Source organism: Vipera ursinii (genome assembly GCF_947247035.1).
Source record: "Vipera ursinii genome assembly, chromosome: 5".
NCBI lineage: Eukaryota > Metazoa > Chordata > Lepidosauria > Squamata > Viperidae > Vipera > Vipera ursinii.
In genome coordinates, this window is record NC_139518.1 from 71591668 (window position 1) to 71612593 (window position 20926).

A 20926-nucleotide genomic window follows, 5' to 3' on the forward strand; every position below is an offset into this window, starting at 1 on the left:
AGGAAATACCACTGATTCTCCTTTGTGTTCTCTGTCTTTCTGTTCTGAGTTTGTAATAGTTATTTTGAGGAAACATCTACTGTAAGAAAAGAGACTGGCTTACCTTCAACTTCTCCACCAGAGGAAGCTATTTTGGAAAGGCATAAATATGTAGTGCCTACAACATCGTTTTTTGTAAGACGATCCCTGAATAAAGGATTTAAATGCATCAATATTCATTTTAAATGCACATTATTTTTAAATACTGTATCTCTAATGTTCCCATTTAGAATACTATGTATCAATCCTATTTCCTTATATGAATAGTGTGAAATTCTGAGTGTTGATTAAATAAACAATAATGATATTGGTTAGTAAGACAACAGTATAGAAAATGCAGATGGTCATAGCTAATATCTTATGGATGTACAGTAGGAAGGGTTCACTTCCACCAGTAGCCAGCAGATGGCACAATGTGCAATCTTCAAAAAGAAGACATCAGCCACAGTTATTTCTTTTAGAGCAGGAATTTATCTCAGTTCCTTCGTTCCTCACAATCTGAACTACCAACTAGGAATAAGCACAATTAACCACAAAACTATTCAAATATTGTGCTGATAAGACTCAAGGCTTTACTCTCAGTCACTCATGCCCTGGTCACTTTCTGAATGGATTACTGCAATGCGCTCAAGATGTGGCTGCCCTTGAAGAAAATATCTGGAAGCTTCAGCTGAGGCAAAATGTAGCAGCAGAGGCAGTTAGTTATCTGAGCTTCTAGAGCTGTACACGGTTGAGCTCCGGGTGGCTCCCGAACTTCGCTCCTTCCGACGCGACCTAAAAACCTATCTGTTTGAGCAATCCGGTCTGGTCTGACGGGTTCTGTTGTAATTATTGTTTTAAGGTAACTTATCTTCTGCATTTGGGCAAAATTAGGGTTTAATTTGTTTTCAATATCTGTATTTGTGCATTCTGATATTTATGTCACTGTTCACCACCCTGAGTCCTTAGGGAGAAGGGCGGTATACAAATCAAATCAAATCAAATCAAAAAATAAATAAATAAATAAATAAATAAATAAATAAATAAATAAATATCTCTATTCCACAGAATGCACTGGCTGTCACTTTGTTTCTGGGTCCATTTCAAGGTGCTGATTATGATCTTTAGAGCCCTACATGGCGTGGGGCCAGCTTATCCAAGGGGCCACCTCTCTCTGGTTACATCTACCTGTGCCATCAGGTCATGTAGGTCCCGTCAACCAAGGAGGGAAGAGAGCCATTTCTGCTCTGGCACCCTCCCTTTGGAGCATCATCCTACAACCCCATGAGATGAGATTGGCCCCAGCCACGTTGGCCTTCCGGAAGGGTCTTAAAACTGGGTTTTGTCACAGGGCCTGGGGAATCCCATGGAAGTGTAGAGCTCCGTTAAATGGTTGCATTGCGTTTAAGTTGAAAGCATTCTCCTGTGGTTGTTTTTTTTAAGTTTTAAATTATTTTAACTGTAGGTTAATGATCCTTGTTTTTTAGTCGTTTTGAATTTTTTTGTTTTTGACTACGTACGCTGCTCCCAGTCACATTGTGAGATGAGCGGCTATCTAAATTTAATAAATAAACAGAGTTTACCAGTGACTGCATGAAAAAGAAATTATGTCAATTTTGAACCAATTATTTTAAGGCAATCTTGCAAATAAAATGGAACTACACATTGCATTAATGTTAGTTGCACAAATGTAATAAACGTTAAGAAAACCAAGATCATGGCATCTGGCCCTCTCAATTCCTGGCAAATAGATGGGGAAGAAATGGAGGTAGTGACAGATCTTATTTTCCTGGGCTCCAAGATCGCTACAGATGGGGACTGCAGCCAAGAAATTAAAAGACGCTTGCTCCTTGGGAGGAAAGTCATGACAAATCTAGACAGCACACTAAAAAGCAGAGACATCACCCTGTCAACAAAAGTGCATATAGTCAAGGCTATGGTTTTCCCAGTTGCAATGTATGGCTGTGAAAGCTGGACCATAAAAAAGGCTGCACGCCAAAGAATTGAGGCCTTTGAACTCTGGTGCTGGAGAAGACTCCTGCGAGTCCCTTGGACTGCAAGGCGATCAAACTGGTCAGTCCTAGAGGAGATCAACCCTGACTGCTTCTTTAGAAGGCCAGATCCTGAAGCTAACACTCAAATACTTTGGCCACCTAATGAGAAGGAAGGACTCATTGGAGAAGAGCCTAATGCTGGGAAAGGTTGAGGGCAAGAGAAGAAGTGGACGACAGAGAATGAGGTGGGTGGATGGAGTCACTGAAGCAGTAGGCGTGAGCTTAAATGGACTCCAGAAGATGGTAGAGGACAGGAAGGCCTGGAGGAACGTTGTCCATAGGGTCGCGATGGGTCGGACACGACTTCGCAGTTAACAACAACAAAAACAAACAATAAACGTATGTACAGCTTATGCAAAAATATCTGCTCTCAAAATTCTAACAGTTGCTTCTAACTGTTGCTTTGTAGAAGACTGCCTACATAACAAGGAAGAGCTTACCAATCATATACCATCAGCCTTATTTTTTCACACATTGAAGGAAACTAGAAAAAAAGGAAACTATGTTATTTACTGAAGTCTGATTTCTTAAATACAAAAGCCTAATTGTATAATAATGTACCAGAGAACAAACCTTGATCTGAAGATTAATAAGCTGATTCCACTCGGGGTTAGCATTTTTTTCAATTATATTGGTGCAAACCTGTCAAAGAAAAAGTCCACTTCTATTTAAACCAAATCAATTCTATTTTTCATGCTTAATCTTTTTTTATCTGGAAAGATCAGGACCTAACTCGTATTACTAGACTTGCTCATCCTGTTAATGTTAGCTAACTCAGAGCCTGGAAGAAGATCTAAGGCACTTAATTCTTGAATGGCAATAGGGCAATTGCAAACACCTGGATTCAAAGGGAAACATGTCATCTAGACTGGAGCAGGGGTCCCTAACCCCCAGTCCGTGGACCGGCACCAGGCCGTGGCATGCCAGAAACCGGTCCACGCAAAGAAGCAAAGCCCCATCTGCTGGATGCTGACAGTATATGAAACCACGCCCCCTGTGGTCCACAGAAAAACCTCTCTTCATGGATCCAGTCCCTGGTGCTCAAAAGGTTGGGGACCTCTGATCTAGAGTGTATGTAGTCCTGCAGATAGCACCTGCCAAGAATTACATAGAGCAGCCTACATAGAGCTAGCATAAGTAATTCATCCTGGAAGAGATATCTTTGGTTTACAAGGTGCTCAACAGGTGTGAGTTGCATACGGTATGCCTTGAATGCTCTGAATCAGACACTCCCCTCTGATAACGAATTATTGTACAGATCTAAATATCAGCTTAGCTATCCTCAACCTAATACCCTCCATCTTGGTTAAATTGCAATTCTTTTCATTCTGAGCAATGAGGACTAGGAATGCTAGAAACTCCCAACCATCCCATCTAAAGGATAGATAGGCCAAGAGGAGAAAAATTCTGCTAAATACTGCAATACAACAAAGTTAAATCTTTTCAATTCTTTTCCAGTGTGATCCTAAAGAGATTGGCCATGCATAAATTGAGCCTTACTTCTGATGCGTACATGGACACTGTCATGTACTTTTCTCAGCCACAATTTGCAAAAAGCCTGACAATGCCTTTTGCTGGGATAATTTTTGACTTCCCATTTTACCCCACAGCCCTGGTGTTCACTGGCAGTCTTCCATCCAAGTAGTTACTCCACTTAGGTTTTAATAGACAAGGTCTTTTCAAGCAACAAAAAATACATATATTTCCACATGATTTTTTTTGTAGTTTCAGATATTAGTTGAAAGAATTACTTCTACTCAGTTCTATGTGTTTAACATATAACTAATGGCAACACACAATGATTTCACTACAAACATAAAAATAATATATTACCAAACCATACTTTGTTCATTTCTAAATAAATGTAATTTTATCAAAACCACAACAGATTTTTGTCATTTGATCTTTGTGAAAACATATTTATGGAAGAGTAGTTATCAGACACTTTATCCATGACTATATAATACAATGCTGTTATTAGCACCAAGTACCTTTTTCCCAGCAAAGCAAACTTCCACAAAGGGATCCACAAGATTTTTCTTGTCGGCTTCTCCTCCAAATATTTCTTTTACTGTCTGACTAAAGGCGTCATCCACTGGACAGATATTTTTAAGACAGAGAATGAAAAAAGTTATCTTCTATTGCTCAAAACTTGCATCCATGGTTATATATTTCTGAACGTGCAAAGAGCCTTGGTGGAGCAGTGGGCTAATGCCTCCTTAAGTAACACCAGCTGCCTGCAATTAGTGCAGGTTCGAGTCCCACCAGGCCCAAGGTTGACTCAGCCTTCCATCCTTCCGAGGTAGGTAAAATGAGGACCCAGATTGTTGGGGGCAATAAGCTGACTTTGTAATAATGCCGCTGGGGGGGGGGGGCGAAAGCCCTAATAAGCAGGCATATACATAGAATGAAGGCTATTGCTAAGCACATTGATTTGTGCTTCTTAGATTGTAAGCCGCCCTGAGTCTTCGGAGAAGGGCGGGATATAAATGGGATTTTTTTAAAAAATGGTGTTGTTGAGCACTAAATGCCACAGATGCTTAAACTATTCAGTGAATCGTGATTCTCAAACTTGGTAACACTTAAGATGTATGAACTTCAACCCCCAGCATTCCTGAGCCAGCATAATGGCTGGGGAATTCTGCAAGTAAAAGGCCACACATTTTTAAGTTGCTACGTTTGAGAAATACTGCAATAAACTATTAGAGTGGACAATGCTTGTTGCATTATTTTAGCAGCTGCAGCAGCAACCATTCTAGTCTTTTTACATGAAATGTTGATGTCAGGTTAATAAACCACTGCTACCCTAATCTTCTTCTGCACATGCACAGGAAAACCTATTTGCTAAACAGACATATTTACAGGCGTTATCAATCGCCTATCGCCTTCACTAAAGTTTTCACTATTTGTAGAAGGAAAATCATTTTTTAAAAAAACCCTGCAGTGTTATGCAATGTAAGTCCTAAAATGCTGTTTTTAAATACTGCAACGCCATCCAAGTCAGAAAAAAAATCAGAAAATCTTCCTTTCTCTAAATTTGCCTGCTTTGCATCATAATTCTTTCCATGGTATGCTCCCTTTAGCAAAAACCATTAAATGCCCCTGGAGACAGCCAATTTTGAAGTTATATAAATATTTAGTTAGCAATATTACAGATGTTTTCATCTAAAGACAAATGTGCTGCATTCTAGGTGCAGGTTTAGTTACAGTAAGTCTTTCTGATTTGGGGGCCTTTGAAGTCAAATATTACTATTGGCAGCAACAGTAGTAACAGCAGTTTAAGAAATCTACAAACATTTCTCTCCAATTATCCAACATAATAAATGCACTCATTTTTCCCATGTTAATAATAGATAACTATGATACATACTCTGAGGAATATCTTCAGCTCTGTAGATTTTGAGAATAAAAGTAACCCATCGGAGGACTATCCCAGCTGGGAGCAATAGGTTGGTTTCCACATCATCATTTTCATTCTCCCGTTCTCTGTTTTCCACCTGTTGGAGATATATTTTAAGTTTTATTCTTTTCTTTTTTTAAAAAAAATCAACCTTTCTTTCCAACCAGCTTGAAGGGATTTTATTACACTTAAGGTTGATATTGGTAGTGATACTTTGCAATCATGTATATGTATCTTTGTTTATGTGCAAGCAGCTTTGTAGGTGCTTTATATTGGGAAATTAGTTATATAAAAGGAAAGGTTTCATGCTTTAGGTACAGGGGATCAGTGGCGTAGCGTGGGGGGTGCAGGGGGGGCCGGCCGCACCGGGCGCAACATCTGGGGGGGCGCCCATTAAGCTCGCCGAAGGGGGACGATTCTGCTTCACCGAGGGTCGGAGGAGCGAGCGAGTGGGCGGAGCATAGAAAGCAACCGCATTCGCTGCGCCCAGCCAGAGCGGGATCCCGTCCTCTCGTGGCTGCGGATCGCCTCCTTTCTCGGGTGGGGGTGGGGAGGCTTGGCGGCGTCTCGCCTCCCTCTCTTTCTCCCGCTGCAGCTCTCCTCCGCTTGGCTCTCAACCTGCAAGCCCGCCCCCCCGACCCAGCTCCCGCCCCATCTCCTTTCCCGGAGGTAAAGGTAACAACTGCAGCCGCCGCACCTGCGGCGGCTTGCTGTTCCTCCTCCTCCTCCTTCTCCTCCTCCTCCTGCCGTATTGACTCTCTGTGGCCACTCGGTTCCCCCTGCAGGAGGCGATCAGGATGCCCCCCCGACACACGTCGCCAGCAGCGAGAGTTTCCAGCCAGTACGGCGAATCTTTGGGGCGAGGTGCCAAAGAGAAGGAGGCGGCTTGGCTTGGATAAGCAGCGTCTGGGCAGAAAATAGGTCAGGCGCCACAGCAAGTATGAACTCCTGGGGTTCAGCCTAAGCAGGCAAAGCTGCAGGGTGGGTTGGTTGGCTTTTCCGGCTTTGGAATAACCTTGGGAAGCTGAGGCATTGTAAGTTGGAAGTCATTGTTTGTTGCCTAACATGTTGGGTCACCCCACACCACATGCTAAGCCATAAACCGTGGTTGGTATCCAGGGTTTAGGACAAGATGGAGAAAACTAGCCAATTGTGGGATCATAAATCTTGATGAAGCCCATCATCGCTCCATGTGATGTATGCACTCAATCTACAAACGTAGTCCAAGCCTATTCACATCTGTTGTAAGGTCATTCTCTCATGGGGTTTATCCTGACGTCCACTAAGAGTGGAACAAACATGCCCCATTAACCATTTTCAACGCCATGTCCTCTCTTTGTCTCATCCTAAATCACAGCTGAGGCACCTTAAAGTTGCCTTGTTTCAGTTTTAAACTAGCATTTTCCCTCTTCTCCAGAGACCCTTTTTTGCCTTGAACCTAACTCAAGGGTAGGCAACCTTGGCTCTTTTATGACTCATGGACTTCAACTCCCAGAATTCCTGAGCTAGTGGAAGAGACTCGAGTGCTAAAATCCACGGGTTAGGGGGCGCAAATTACTTGCCTTGCCCCGGGTGCTGACAACCCACGCTACGCCACTGCAGGGGATTGCTTACATGAAAAGAGCATGGTAAGGGGAGGGGGGAAAGGAGTTATGGTGGAGCTGTGTATGAGTCATCATCTTGGAATTATTTTTCTGTACCTTTTGGTTCCTAGTACCAAGACCAGATCTCTTTGTTCTGGAAAGCTATAAAAGGTGGAAGACATCTTTCCTGGTTGCTGCCTTCATCTCTCTGCCAGCCACAAAGAGAGATGTGGCCACCCAACTCTATTTTGATCAAAATAAAAGTTATTTGCTTGCTGAAACCTCGGCTCAGGTGTTTCTTTTGGCTCTTTTAAATTCCTGAGTAATGTTGGGGCAATGGTGAGGCTAAGTGGGAAACCTTACAAGCTTGCAAAGATTGCAAAGTGGGGTGGTTGTTTTTTTTCCTGATTAGAGGAAATTAGTAATCCCTGGATTAGTAATTAGTAATTAGTGGATTATTAGTAATTAGTTAGTAATTAATTAATTAGTTAGTAATTAATTATTAGTAATTAGTAATTAGTGGATTAGTAATCCCTGACATATGACCACAATTGAGCCCAAAATTTGTTAAGTGAGTTGTGCCCATTTTATGGTCTTCTTGCCACAGATGTTAAGTGAATCACTTCAGTTGTTAAGTTAGGAACAGGGTTATTAAATGAATCTGGCTTCCCCATTGACACGGCTTTTCAGAAGGTCACAAAAGGGGATCACGTGATTCCAGGACTCTGCAACCATCATAAAAATAATTCAGTTGCTAAGCATCTGAATTTTGATCACCTGACCACGGGGATGCCGCAATGGTTGTAACTGTGCAAAACGATCATAAGTCACTTTTTTCACTGCCATTGTAACTTCAAATGTCACTAAACGAACTGTCGTAAATCAAGGACTACCTATATATCTCTTCCATTTTCCTTTCTCCCTACAAAGTGTGTTGTCCTCCATCCCTAAATAATATAGACATGTCACTGTCAATAAGGCATGATCATCTGAAATAATTTAGAAGAATGCAGAGCAAAGGCATGAGATATTTCCTAACCTTATTAGTTTAATTTCATATATGCAGCTGATTTAGATTTTGGCTATCACAGCAGTATCTGTGGTTGAGATTGTTGCAAATAACAGCATTAGTAAGCATTAGTAGCATTTAATGAAGATTGGCAAATATATTAGTATCACAGGAGAAGCTAGAAGTGCACTGAGCAATTAATCATCCTTTCAGTATTCATGTATCTTCCCGATGTTTATACTTTGTAAATAATGACCTGGCATTTGATAATGTGTTCTGGATAAGAATAGCTAATTCCTGTTTTAAACGGAACTGTTTAAAAGTCAGGATAACAAGTGACAGCTAGTTATTTGTTAAACAAAATTATATAGCTTATTTCCACATTAACAGTACCTTTGAAATTACAGATATCTTGCATCTCCTTTTAGTTTCTCCATCCTATTTAAACATTACACCTTTAAAGGAATCTTTCACTTTAAAGACTATTTCAGGATCTTACATTGACTGACACTGATCATATGAATACTATCTGTGAATACTATTTATGAAAAAATATGAATTTCCAGTTCCTAATTTGCACACACGGTAGTTTATGCTGCTGAGCTTTAATTAAAACATGATTAGTTTTTAGTTTATAAATATGCAAAATACATTATCATCACCAAAAAATACAAACAGCCAGCCTACGGTGGATTCTTTATTCATTTTAATCTTGGTCAATGTAAAGATCAGGCTGAATAAAGCACAGGAGTAAGTAATGTGCATTTATTTATTATATTTATTTTATATTTCAATTTTGGAGACCACATGTCTCATTAACAGACCGACATGGTGAAACGTCTTAGATACCGATATGCACAGAAATATTCCCATAGATGCCCATCACACTCCTTACTCCCTTTTTAATCACAACATGTATTACTAAGAGTATGCCGAAATGCCACAAAAAATGTGTCTAAACTGCATAGCTAGTCTAAGAAAATAAAAGCATGTGGCTGCCGTCCAGTATTTTATTTGGAAATATATCTGACATGCCAAGAAAAAAAGATATATAAGTTGTCTACAATAACGGAGCTTCCTGGGGACTGGAGATAATAGCAGGAATCCTCCCAGATATTTTGTCTTCTTTAAACACTGATTTCTAAGTAGGCACAAAACGCTGACCTTTTTGAGAGAATGATAACGAAAATTGTTTACAGAACATGAGAATGTTCTAGAGTGGGGAAATCCTGGACATTCCCCCAAAATATTCATGTGTTCTTTTGCAACTGAACGAAGCAGCAGGAATAAAGCAGCGTTACGAGGAAGGAGAAGCTGCACCCAGGAGATGAGAAAGAGAAAAGGGTTAAGGGGAGATGTACCTTCAAAAAGCAGTGGTGTTGAAGGCCATGGAAGAGAAGTTGGGCGGCGACAGAGTGGAAAGTAGCGAAATAAGCAAAACTGGGGAAAAGAAACAAAGGGTCAGCCGGTTAATTCTTTGAGTGTCTTCTATCATTCAATGTAAAGCCTCACACAGATATTAAAATGAAGTACCCAATCTAAGATGTATCGAAAGGAAAAAATATATATACACATCTAATAAACTTACAGGTGGCTCATCACCGGTTCCTAGAACAAACATGCTGACTTTCAAGTAGCCTTTCGGACTTGAATTGGTGTCTTCGGGGTCGTTCAGAAGCAGCCATTTTCTCATGACTGCATGGCCTGAAAAAGCAAAAGAACACTGAACGTGAACACTGAAGCCAAATCACCAATCACGTTTACATGATTTTTTTTTTAAAAGAGTGGAGTCTTTTGTAAGTTGTGATGGTGGGAAAAAGAGTTTCTTCTGCTGCTCCTGGTGCTGATATGGGGAAAGGAAGATGTGAAGCTGGAGCTGACATCAGTTATGGACATTATCTATTTATTTATTTATTATTTATTAATTTTATTTGTATACCGCCCTTCTCCCGGAGGACTCAGGGCGGTGAACAGGGCAGTACATGTTAAAAGACAGAATACAAAAATTAAAAGAGATTAAACATAGTGCCCACAACTCTTACAATAGGTTAAAACACATTAAAAGTAGTAAAACCCAACCCCATCCCATCAGGCCAGGCCAGCTTGTTCGAAGAGATAAGTCTTTAGATCGCGCCGGAAGGAGCGGAGGTTGGGCGCCATCCGGAGCTCAACCGGAAGATGGTTCCATAAATCCAGCGCGCCCACAGAGAATGCCCTCCCCCTGGGGGCCACCAGTCGACATTCTTTGACCGGTGGCACCCTGAGGAGGCCCTCTCTGTGGGAGCGTACTGGGCGGAGGGAAGTTGATGACGGCCGCAGGTGCTCCCTAAGGTATTCCGGACCCATGCCATGTAGGGCTTTGTAGGTCATTACCAGCGCCTTGAATCTCACCCGGAAGACAACTGGAAGCCAATGCAGCTCGCGGAGCAGAAGTGTAACATGAGAGTATCGGGAAACTCCCAACACAACTCTTGCGGCTGCATTATGTTGAATGTTGTATTCTTGGATGTATAAGAGGATTAGGCATGCATTTAAAAATAAGAGCAGCATTCTCTCTTGGGTGAGTGGCAGACTCAAGCATGCGCACACAACTCCACTCAGGCAAATGGAGCTTTGCACGTGAGCAGAGGACACTTGCGCTCCCGTGCAAAGCTCCACTTGCATGAGCAGTGGGCACTCAAGTGGAGGGTGCTTGTGCTCGTGCACAAAGCTCCATTCATGCGAAGGGAGTTTTGTGTGTGAGCACTCTCCACTTGCTCTAGTGGAGCTTCGTGCGTGAGCACAAGGGCCCGCTGCTCACACAAGTGGAGCGTTTGCCCATCATATGCGCAGCTGGGTTTCAAGTCTTAAAAATTAGACCCATCCTAGTCAAAGCATCAATCAACCTAGGATATTTTGCCTGAAGATTACTTACCAGGCTCATCATAGACATAACCAACATCAATCTGTAATAGAAATATGTTAATATTATCTCCATAGTGTTAATGATAGGGTAATCAAATAAATATAATACACTATGTAAGTGGCTTTAAAGCTCATTTGCTTTCAGTCACAGATCTGAATGCCTCTTCTGTCACATGCAGTACAGGATCTAAATTTAAATATGTGTAACTGAAGTATATTTACATTAAAAGTGAGCCATATTCAAACTAATGCTTTATGGTGGCTACATAATCAGTTGCCAAAACCAGTTAAAGATATTAATCTTCTTACATCAATATGCCTAATGCTGAACCCAGATTTTGCTTCTTGTTCTTAAATCCAATGGAGTATTTTCACATTAATTCAGGCAGAGATAATACTTTACAGTTATCAGAACTGGGTAAATAATTTCTAGGCGTAAGAAAAGAAAACGGAATAAAAATTTGAAGTCATTTTTCCACTTCTTTCATTCTAGACTGGCAAGAGGATACCCATTCACACATTTACATTTCCAAAATTAAAAAAAGAAAGAGATATTGCTTTTATAGCACATGTATTTTGGTTCTTTGTCTTTTAATTTCATATTGAGTAAGCTCCAAATGAATTTATGGTGGAACATCAAGAATGCTTACCTTAAATTCCCCCATCAGACTATCAGAACGCAAAGAGTAAGAATCGTAAACCTTTAAGGAAATGAAAGAAGTAGAATAAGTTATAACTTTCACTTAACAAAAAGTAAAGCAATAATAAAGACAAACGTTCATTTGCCTTACCCGAATGCTTATGGTCTCATCAAAGAGGTCGGAGGGTGTCATATTGTGTATGTTGTAGAAAAACATCTGTTAAGAAAGGAAAACACTTTTAGATTAAGTCTGCAGGAAAAACATGTGGTGTAACATAGAGATGTGTGATGGTGACCCCCATTAAAACAAATGAAATTTCAGTTTGTGGCTAAACTCTTGAATCCCATTGTGTAGTAGGGGAAGAAGTGGCAGAACCTGGGGGCAGAATTAAAAGGGGGATCAGTCAAGAATCTCTATATACTGTAAGGACAAGCAGGCTAAGTCCAATCCCCCTTGAATTCTGTTGGCTCTTAGCTAACTCAAGCGGGTACTAAGAATACTCCTGTGCATAGGCACGAGTAGCAATAAATCAGTTTAATTGGACCTTCGTGTATGAACCTGAACTTTCAGCCCTAACCCACTGATTGCATTTATCTCATATTTATCTCGCCCATCCTTGCAGAACTTCGTGGAAATATAAAGAAGATATCTGGATGGAACCGGACTGAAGATAGTTGATTCAAGACATCCCACAGGGAGGTTTGAGGAATATTCTTCTGTAGAAGTCCTAATTATTTGACTAAACATTTTTGCCAAATACCCTGCTGCATATGAATATTCATAGGCAGACGCACTATGTGAGTGGGGGGGAAATACAGAGTGGGTGGCCACATGTGTGTGGAAACTTTCCGTTTTCCCTATTTCGGGATGCATGCTTAGGGAGGATGCCTCAGTTATGTTAACTCATATTGAATTTACAATTTTTAATGTTTGTTATCTCAACTTGACCCGAAACTTTGCAATTAGTGTCTGGCAATCCCAGCACCAGAAAATCTGTAAAGATGTTGAATATCTACTGTACGGTGGCCCTGGAGTCTCAGATAATCTACCCAAGGCACACACTGTAATAAGCAGCAAGCAAGAATAACCTTGAGGAAGAGGCAGAAAAAAAAGAGGCAGAAAAATCACAGCCAAGGAAATGGCTGTGATAAGAGAAATCTGAGTCAAGAATGGTATTTGACAAAGCATTTTAGACCTGACCCTCTCTACGTCTCTAAGGAATAAAGGCAGGGAGGAAGGAGACACGATGAGTTGCAAGAATCTGACAATTATGAAAAAAGCAGTTTCAGCATACGTGACTTTGAGGTTCAAGTTTTTCGTCTATCTTTAAGGGCTGATAGAAACGTATTATAGGGATGCGGTGGCTCAGTGGGTTAGGACACTGAGCTTGTCGATCAGAAGGTCAGCAGTTTGGCGGGTCGAATCCCGAGTGCTGCGTAACAGAGTGAGTGCCTGTTACTTGTCCCAGCTTCTGCCAACCTAGCAGTTCGAAAGCACGTAAAAACGCAAGTAGAAAAATAGAGACCACTCCGGTGGGAAGGTAACAGCGTTCCGTGCGCCTTTGGCATCTAGTCATGCCGGCCACATGACCACGGAGACGTCCTCGGACAAGCGCTGGCTCTTCGGCTTTGAAACGGAGATGAGCACCAGTCCCTAGAGTCAGAAACGACTAGCACAAACGTGCAGGGGACCTTTACCTTTACCTTTACCTTAGAAACATATTGGTTCATGAGGATGTTGTGCATAAATGACAACTTTGAACCAGCATAAATTCTTTCACTTTTCTTCATATGGCTTCAAGTCAATTGTCACAGTGGATTGCAATTCGCACTTTAGAAGGGGCATTTTGATAAACTCGTGTATCTGAATTAATTGGTGGACATGCAGTATATTCCACCCTTAGCTGCCTTTCTTTTAGTCATGTCTTTATTACTTAGACTTAATCATACTTATTTACAGTAGATACTTACACCTCATTAACCTTAGCCGATCAAAACAGCTTAATAGGATAAGAACTTTGTATTTTGACAGAAGTCCATCAGGAACTATAGAACAGACTAGAAAAATATTTCTAAAGGGGTGAACAGCAACCATTTCTGTACTATTGCTAAGAAGAAGAAACCTATGTGGAGTTGAAGGAGACTTTACTAATCATACTTAACTAAAAAAACACCAATTTCACAAGATTTACTTCCAAATTGGCATTCCAAAGGTTATCTGCATGTAAATACCATTTTCATAAATTATAGTAGCTAAAATTATAAAGTACACAGTAGTTTTGTTGTAATATTTCAGCTGAAAAGAAGCATTTGCAATAAGGATATATCTTTCAGTTAGAAAGGAAAAAATGCATTTGAAGAATGAGACTGGTAAAATATATATTATACTTACCTCATCAAAATAGGGATTGTTTCCTCTTTTAATTCTTGTTCTGTGAGTCTGGCCACAAACGTGTACTTTTACAACTGGCTTTATGTTATTCCCAGACAACTGACGGCCTTCAATGACCCTAACACGAATCTGGTAACAAGTAATAGAATGACATTTATTAGATGGGTGATATTTTCTATTAATTGGCTGTTATCAATTGAATGTGCTTCGAGCGCTTTCCTGTTAAAATAAACTTAATGGGGTCGTCAGTTATTGAATTATAATGGAACAAAATTCTGTTTTATTAGTTCCAAATAATACACAGAGCCCAATTCATCCAAGGAATTTATGTTCATGAAGAACCTGATCATGGTACATCTGGAATATCTCTGGGCATAGAAGGAGAAGGGTGGCTATCCCTGCAGTTATGAAGGACTAGGCGCACATCAGAATCTATCATGCACTAGCGCCATCAAATCTTAATTAAGCCGCAGGATGTTCTCAAAGGCAGAATAGTATGATACAGAATATGAAGAGAGCATTAGGAAACTTAATCTACCATGGCTGCAATTTGGAAATAGGCAAGCCTCTTCTGGAGCACACCTATCATGAGAACGTTCATTATGTGTTTAAAAAAAAATCCAAGTTTCCCCACAGAATTAAAGAAATGCCCCTCTGCTCTAATTCATGATGAATATTTAGAGTGGCCTTCAACAACATACTGCCTTCTAATGTATACATTCTCCAAGTTGTACTCTTAACTTGTTAAGGGAAGGAAGTTCATACAGACACGGCATTTTTCTAAATACAACCGTAGTTTCAGTACCCTTGAATTTTTAATTTAATAATAGCAAGGTAATTTACAGCCACTAGATAATTTGTGAATTTCAATACATCTCATTATCTAAAATAATTATTTTCTGCATTGAAATACATTTTTCTTAGAAGGGGTCTGTAGGATTCTCCAGACTGTCAAAGGGGTCCATATCTCAAAAAGGTTAAAAATCTCCGATTTAGAAAGTAATACTTCGGTGTTTTCGAAGTTACTTGGAATGCAACAAGTATTCCCAGTCTTTATTCTTAAGCTCACAGATTTATTTATACACTCCTTTGTTGTTATGAACTGGAGCCAAAAACATTACACCAGAGTAAAGAACCTTCCAAGATTTAAATAAGAGCTTCTGGAAGAGATTTCTAAATAGAAAATAAATATGTTGCCCGAACTGTACTAACCACAATGCAAGCCTACGCCTTATATGTAGAAGTAAGTTTCATGTAAGAATACACGCTTCATTGTGTTCAGTGGTGTTTACTCTTGGGTAAATTATTAAGATTAGGATTAGTGTATTACTAATACATAAGGGACATGGTGGCTCAGTGGGTTAGGACGCTGAGCTTGTCGATCAGAAGGTCGGCAGTTTGGCAGGTCGAATCCCGAGTGCAGCGTAACAGAGTGAGCGCCTGTTACTCATCCCAGCTTCTGCCAACCTAGCAGTTCGAAAGCACGTAAAAATGCAAGTAGAAAAATAGGGACCACTACGGTGGGAAGGTAACAGCGTTCCGTGCGCCTTTGCCGTCTAGTCATGCCAGCCACATGACCACGGAGACGTCGTTGGACAAGTGCTGGATCTTCGGCTTTGAAACGGAGATGAGCACCGGCCCCTAGAGTCGGAAACAACTAGCACGCATGTGCGGGGGAACCTTTACCTTTACCTTTTTACCTTTATTACTAATACAGAGAAGTGACAAAATTCATTATTTTACAACCTGGAAATCTTGAGCTTTATTGGAAAGGATCCTGCGATTTTTCTTTCCTTTGGTAATATGCCGAGCCAGCTGAACTTCACGAGAACCGCTTGGACCACCTGGGGGGACGACTCCAGTTCCACCATCAGGCATACCCTCATCACCACCCTCTTCTTCATCACCTGTTCAACAATTTCAAATGTTACTATCCTTGAAATCACAGTAAGAAAAACTCAAGAGTAAATGAAGCTGACAGATCCCAGCACTAATATGGATCTCTGAAAGTACTATCTCCAGGGCAGAATAAGTGAGATGGAAAACTGTTGAAATGGAGCCGCCTTAAAAAAATGGAGGTTTGCAAAGGATCACACCTGCTTACAGAATAGTATAAGGTTGCCACGAGATTGCCAGTGTAGGAAAGCTAAGCCTTGCATTGGCTGGGAGGCTCTCTCAGAAGCTATTAAAAAAAATCCCAGAAAGGTAAGGTGGGCTGGCAATAGGAAGAGTCCTGCAAATCCCTGAGTGAGCTGCAGGGGAAGTAGACCCAAGCAGACCCAAGGCCTGCAGGGTCTCAGTGATTGGGTGGGGGAGATAGGTTGGGGCACTGCAATGTCCCTGCATTAATCATTAGGGCGAATGAATGACCGTGAGGGTGCTGCGGTGGCCATAACTTTGAAACCGGTCCATAAGTAGCTTTGGGGGCAGTCCATCATAACTTCAAATAATCGCTACAGCTTATCCAGAAGCTTATATCCAAGATAAATAATCTGGCAGGGGAATTTGGGGAGCTGAAGTCCACACCTCTTAAAAGTTCCATAGGTCAAGAAACATTGGTTTAGATGGTTTTTGTTGTGTACTGGGTTCTTGCTAGAAAACAGGAGACGAGGCGAGAGAGTTCATGTTTTTATTGAAAGGCTGGAACTGAACTGAGAACCAGGGCTGCAACGCAGCTATTTATACTCTGGCCACTAGGTGGTGGCCAATAGGTTTAAAGCAACCTATTGCTGCCCTAGAGCCAACCTATGGCAGTCCTGGAGACTGACTGTCTGAGGAGCTGGCGACCGTTACCCAGCTCCCTGCTTAAGCAATCTCACAGCAACCAAACCCACATAGTACAACTTAGTCAAACTAGGCCCAATACATTACAGTTTTCATGAGAAGTTTTGGATTGAGAAAATAATGAAAATACCACTTCTCAGCTGAACTTACTAAAGGCAGGGTTTTTTTAAAAAAAATCTATTTATATCCCGCCCTTCTCCGAAGACTCAGGGCAGCTTACAATCTAAGCACAAATCAAATGTGCTTAGCAATAGCCTTCATTCTAGGTATATGCCTGCTTATTAGGGCTTTCGGGGGCCCCAAGCGGCATAATTACAAAGTCAGCTTATTGCCCCCAACAATCTGGGTCCTCATTTTATCTACCTCGGAAGGATGGAAGGCTGAGTCAACCTTGAGCCTGGTGGGATGCGAACCTGCACTAATTGCAGGCAGCTGGTGTTACTTAAGGAGGCATTAGCCCACTGCTCCACCAAGGCTCACCAAGTTTTAGGCTTCCTCAGCAGATAGCTGAAGACAAGACCAAGGGAACATCATGAGGACATGTCCCTCAAAAAGTAGAGTTGCATAATTTGAAAATTAATATTTTAAAATGTTTCATGGGAATGTCTTTAAACATTTAGATTTTGTTTTTAAATTGTGGCTTATTACCCCAGATAGGTTGGCTGTGGAGAATGAGAGCCTTGGTGGAGCAGTGGACTAATGCCTCCTTAAGTAACACCAGCTGCCTGCAATTAGTGCAGGTTCGCATCCCACCAGGCTCAAGGTTGACTCAGCCTTCCATCCTTCCGAGGTAGGTAAAATGAGGACCCAGATTGTTGGGGGCAATTAAGCTGACTTTGTAATAATGGCGCTTGGGGGGGGTGTGTGAAAGCCCTAACAAGCAGGCATATACATAGAATGAAGGCTACTGCTAAGCTTGTAAGCCGCCCTGAGTCTTCGGAGAAGGGCGGGATATAAACGGAATTAAAAAAAAACCAGATTTGGACTCCAGAGAGTATCAAGTTTGGGAAAGATACATAACAATGATCCAAGCAGCACAATCTGATCCCTGAAGCATTTAAAGTGCTGTTAAGTGGGATTCAGCAATTTAGCCATTACAGAAACCCAAAGCAGTTGGACATTAAATAATGTCAAAGGTAATGGTAAGAAAACACCAAACCCAAAGCATAAACTATCTATCTACTACTAAAACTCATGCGTCTGTTTGTTTCTAATCTTCAGTTGGGCAAAACGGTGCATCATAGGGCAACAACGCACCTCAAATGCTTCAACATGAAGGCTACTGCTAAGCTTGTAAGCCGCCCTGAGTCTTCGGAGAAGGGCGGGATATAAATGGAATTAAAATAAATAAATAAATAAATAAATAAATAAATAAATAAATAAATAAATAAACAAACATTTGAAACCCTGACTCCCATGGGATTGAAATTTGGCAAATCTGTGGTTGCTTCATTACTGCCACCTAGTCACCTCATCATTTCCAATGCTCCCTGACAACTCCCCAAAACTCAAGAAGGTTGCTGGCAGAAACTGTAAACTCAGTTGGGATTGCCCACGCTCCCTTCCAGCTTTCAACAACTAAAGCCACACCCTTCCTGACACTCACCATATCCCTCTACACCAGGGGTAGGCAACCTCGGCTCTTTTATGACTCATGGACTTCAACTCATAGCTGACTGAGGAATTCTGGGAGTTGAAGTCCATGAGTCATAAAAGAGCCGAGGTTGCCTACCCCTGCTCTACACCTTCCACTCAGGGCACCTTTTTTAAAAAATTAAGTCAGTGGGGAAGAAGGCAGGAAGCCTAAACTTGGTGAGGCAGAAAGAAGGGAAGGAGGGAAGGGAGAAAGGAAAAATCTAATGCTGCCTGTTAGCTTCTCACAAGGATACTTAATGAGGAAGGCGACAGGAAATTGGAAATCACTTGCCTGTGGTTCTTCTGTTTCTCTGTTTGGAAAAGGAAATATCTCTAATAATGACCCATCAGATCACAGGTTATCTAGTACATTATAGAACAATACAGAATGCTCAACAAAAGTTACATCACACACAAAAATTAAATAGGGTTACTGTCTAGGTTGCAAAAATCTGGCCAACCATCAGTCCTCAAGAAAGAATGAGAGTTTTCTCTCTCTGTGCTGCCATCTAGCAGTAATTTGGATTATTACAAACTCTATATGAGAGCTGTTACCCCTCCAGTTATGCAGGATTGATGGTTGAAAGAAATAATTCTGCTATGTGCTGCAGTTTGGTTATCAAATTTGCTGCTTTAAGAACTGGGTGGGGAAAGAAACAATGACAGCCACTTTCACTTCATGTCTCTATAAATCAGGTTAAGGCCTGAGGCTCCTTGTTCCAGTTGTAACTGACCAAAATAGTTGCTACTATGATTTAAAGCCTCTCCCAAAACTATGTTTTTTAATGTTAAGAAAACCATTTTATTAGTTTATAGAGAGCCTGCTGAATAGCCAATACATACTACCTTAATTCCTAGGTGAGAAAACAAAACTTTGTTAATAGAAATATATACTTTAAGGGCACAGCGCTACCTTACCCCAAGGTACAAAGAACTAGTTTTTCCAGTTGGTGTCACCTTTAAACTTAAAATTGTATTGTAAAAAAATAAAACTGGCTCTTTAGTTTTTAACTAAACACAGGACAAGTTAAGTAAAGGGAGCAATTTATTCTTTTCACCAAAATCACAATAATAGCAATGCAAAATCTCAGAGGTGGGCTAGAAAGAAGAGGTTTATTACTGAATGACATATATTTCCTATGGTACAATAATACAATAATACTATGATATTTGGAGCCTGAAGTGGCATTTTTTAAAGAACAATTTTCTTTTTGACTATTTATGTGAGACTATATAAAGCTCTTAGAATAACAACTTGTCTCCTGTTATCTTTATAAGCAAATTTTCTTTTTTTCTAATAATTTGATTTTTGTCCAATGGGGAATCTGAAAATTTTAAAAAAATAATTTGAGAGAAGCTGATTTTGAAATATAGAATGCTACTCCTACTTATCCACTTCAACCTTATAACACGAGGTGACATCAGAGGAATAATTTTATTTGAAATCTTTTGTTTGGGCAATACAGGTCCTATTAAGGCATTACAGTAGATCCCCGTTACAATTTTACTCCTTGTGGTAGGGTGTGGCAGTTGTATATTGCAAATGCTAATGTGAAACATATGATTTCAGTTTCAATTCCATTTTGACGGCTGAAAGCACTGTGTTATATGTCCTGAGGAATGAATACATATATACACACACACTGCTATATATAGTAACAAGACTGGCGAGTGATATTCTTCCTATAGCTTTAAGTGAAGGATAACTATTACTAGATTGCTTTATAGCATTTCCCTCCCATTCAGTACCACTTAACAGACACACAGTTTATCATTTACTTTCCTTAGCATCTGTGGTGCAGGGATGGCAACTATATATGTTATCCAGGGCAATCTAGCAATAGTCGTCTTACACTTAAAGCGATAGAAAGAGTATCATTCACCAGCCTTGTTACTTTAGCAGAACTGGAATCGGCATTCAGGGTTGTGCAATTTATGCCAATCCATAGACCGAATATAGCATGTTAGCCAAGCTGTTTGGCTGTACATCTAGGACTACCCAACTTTGAGAGACCCAGTTTGGTATAGTGGTTAAAGCACCAAACTTGAAACTGGGAGACCATGAATTCCAGTTCTACCTTAGGCACAAAGCCAGCTGGGTGACTTTCAGCCAGTCACTTTCTCTCAGCCCTAGGAAGGAGGCAGTGGCAAAGCCACTTCTGGAAAACCTTACCAAGAAAACTGCAGGGACTCGTCCAGGCAGTTGCCAGCAGTCAAAAACTGACTTGAAAGCACATACATACATATGTGATCTTGAACTCACTTACTCATTTGAGAAATCATGCCCAGAGGTGGAACTGCAGAAAATTAAACTGTGTGGTTCGTTAAACTCTGTTCATCTATATTCTCTTTATGCTGTACAATAATTTGGATTTCTGACAGCTTCCCAGCCAACCATGTTGTCAGCAGTCAGAGAGGTGATACAGTAATGCTGAAGGTGGTTAGGCATTCAAAATATGAATCTACCTAAGGAAATGGGAGTTTGGAAATCACAGACTCTAGTCTGC

At 40.7% G+C, this 20926-nt stretch overlaps 1 protein-coding gene across 6 annotated transcripts in view; it reads right to left on the reverse strand.

Annotated features, from left to right (window-relative positions):
- MYOF (myoferlin) overlaps positions 1-20926 on the reverse strand; it is a 113177-nt gene that overhangs the window by 57716 nt on the left and 34535 nt on the right. For 5 of the 6 annotated variants that reach the window (XR_014492698.1, XM_083364119.1, XM_083364120.1 and 2 more), the window contains 11 exons: positions 15747-15907; positions 14001-14129; positions 11760-11825; positions 11619-11669; positions 10979-11009; positions 9653-9768; positions 5443-5569; positions 4064-4167; positions 2646-2714; positions 2513-2556; positions 104-186 (listed from right to left, as the gene is read on the reverse strand). Coding sequence is in view for 5 of the 6 variants with exons in the window: in XM_083364119.1 (XP_083220245.1) it covers positions 104-186; positions 2513-2556; positions 2646-2714; positions 4064-4167; positions 5443-5569; positions 9653-9768; positions 10979-11009; positions 11619-11669; positions 11760-11825; positions 14001-14129; positions 15747-15907 (981 nt within the window). In the remaining variant the exon portion in view is untranslated. Of the gene's footprint in view, positions 1-103; positions 187-2512; positions 2557-2645; positions 2715-4063; positions 4168-5442; positions 5570-9425; positions 9505-9652; positions 9769-10978; positions 11010-11618; positions 11670-11759; positions 11826-14000; positions 14130-15746; positions 15908-20926 lie in introns of those variants that run through there. The other variant, XM_083364122.1, reaches the window with a different exon arrangement.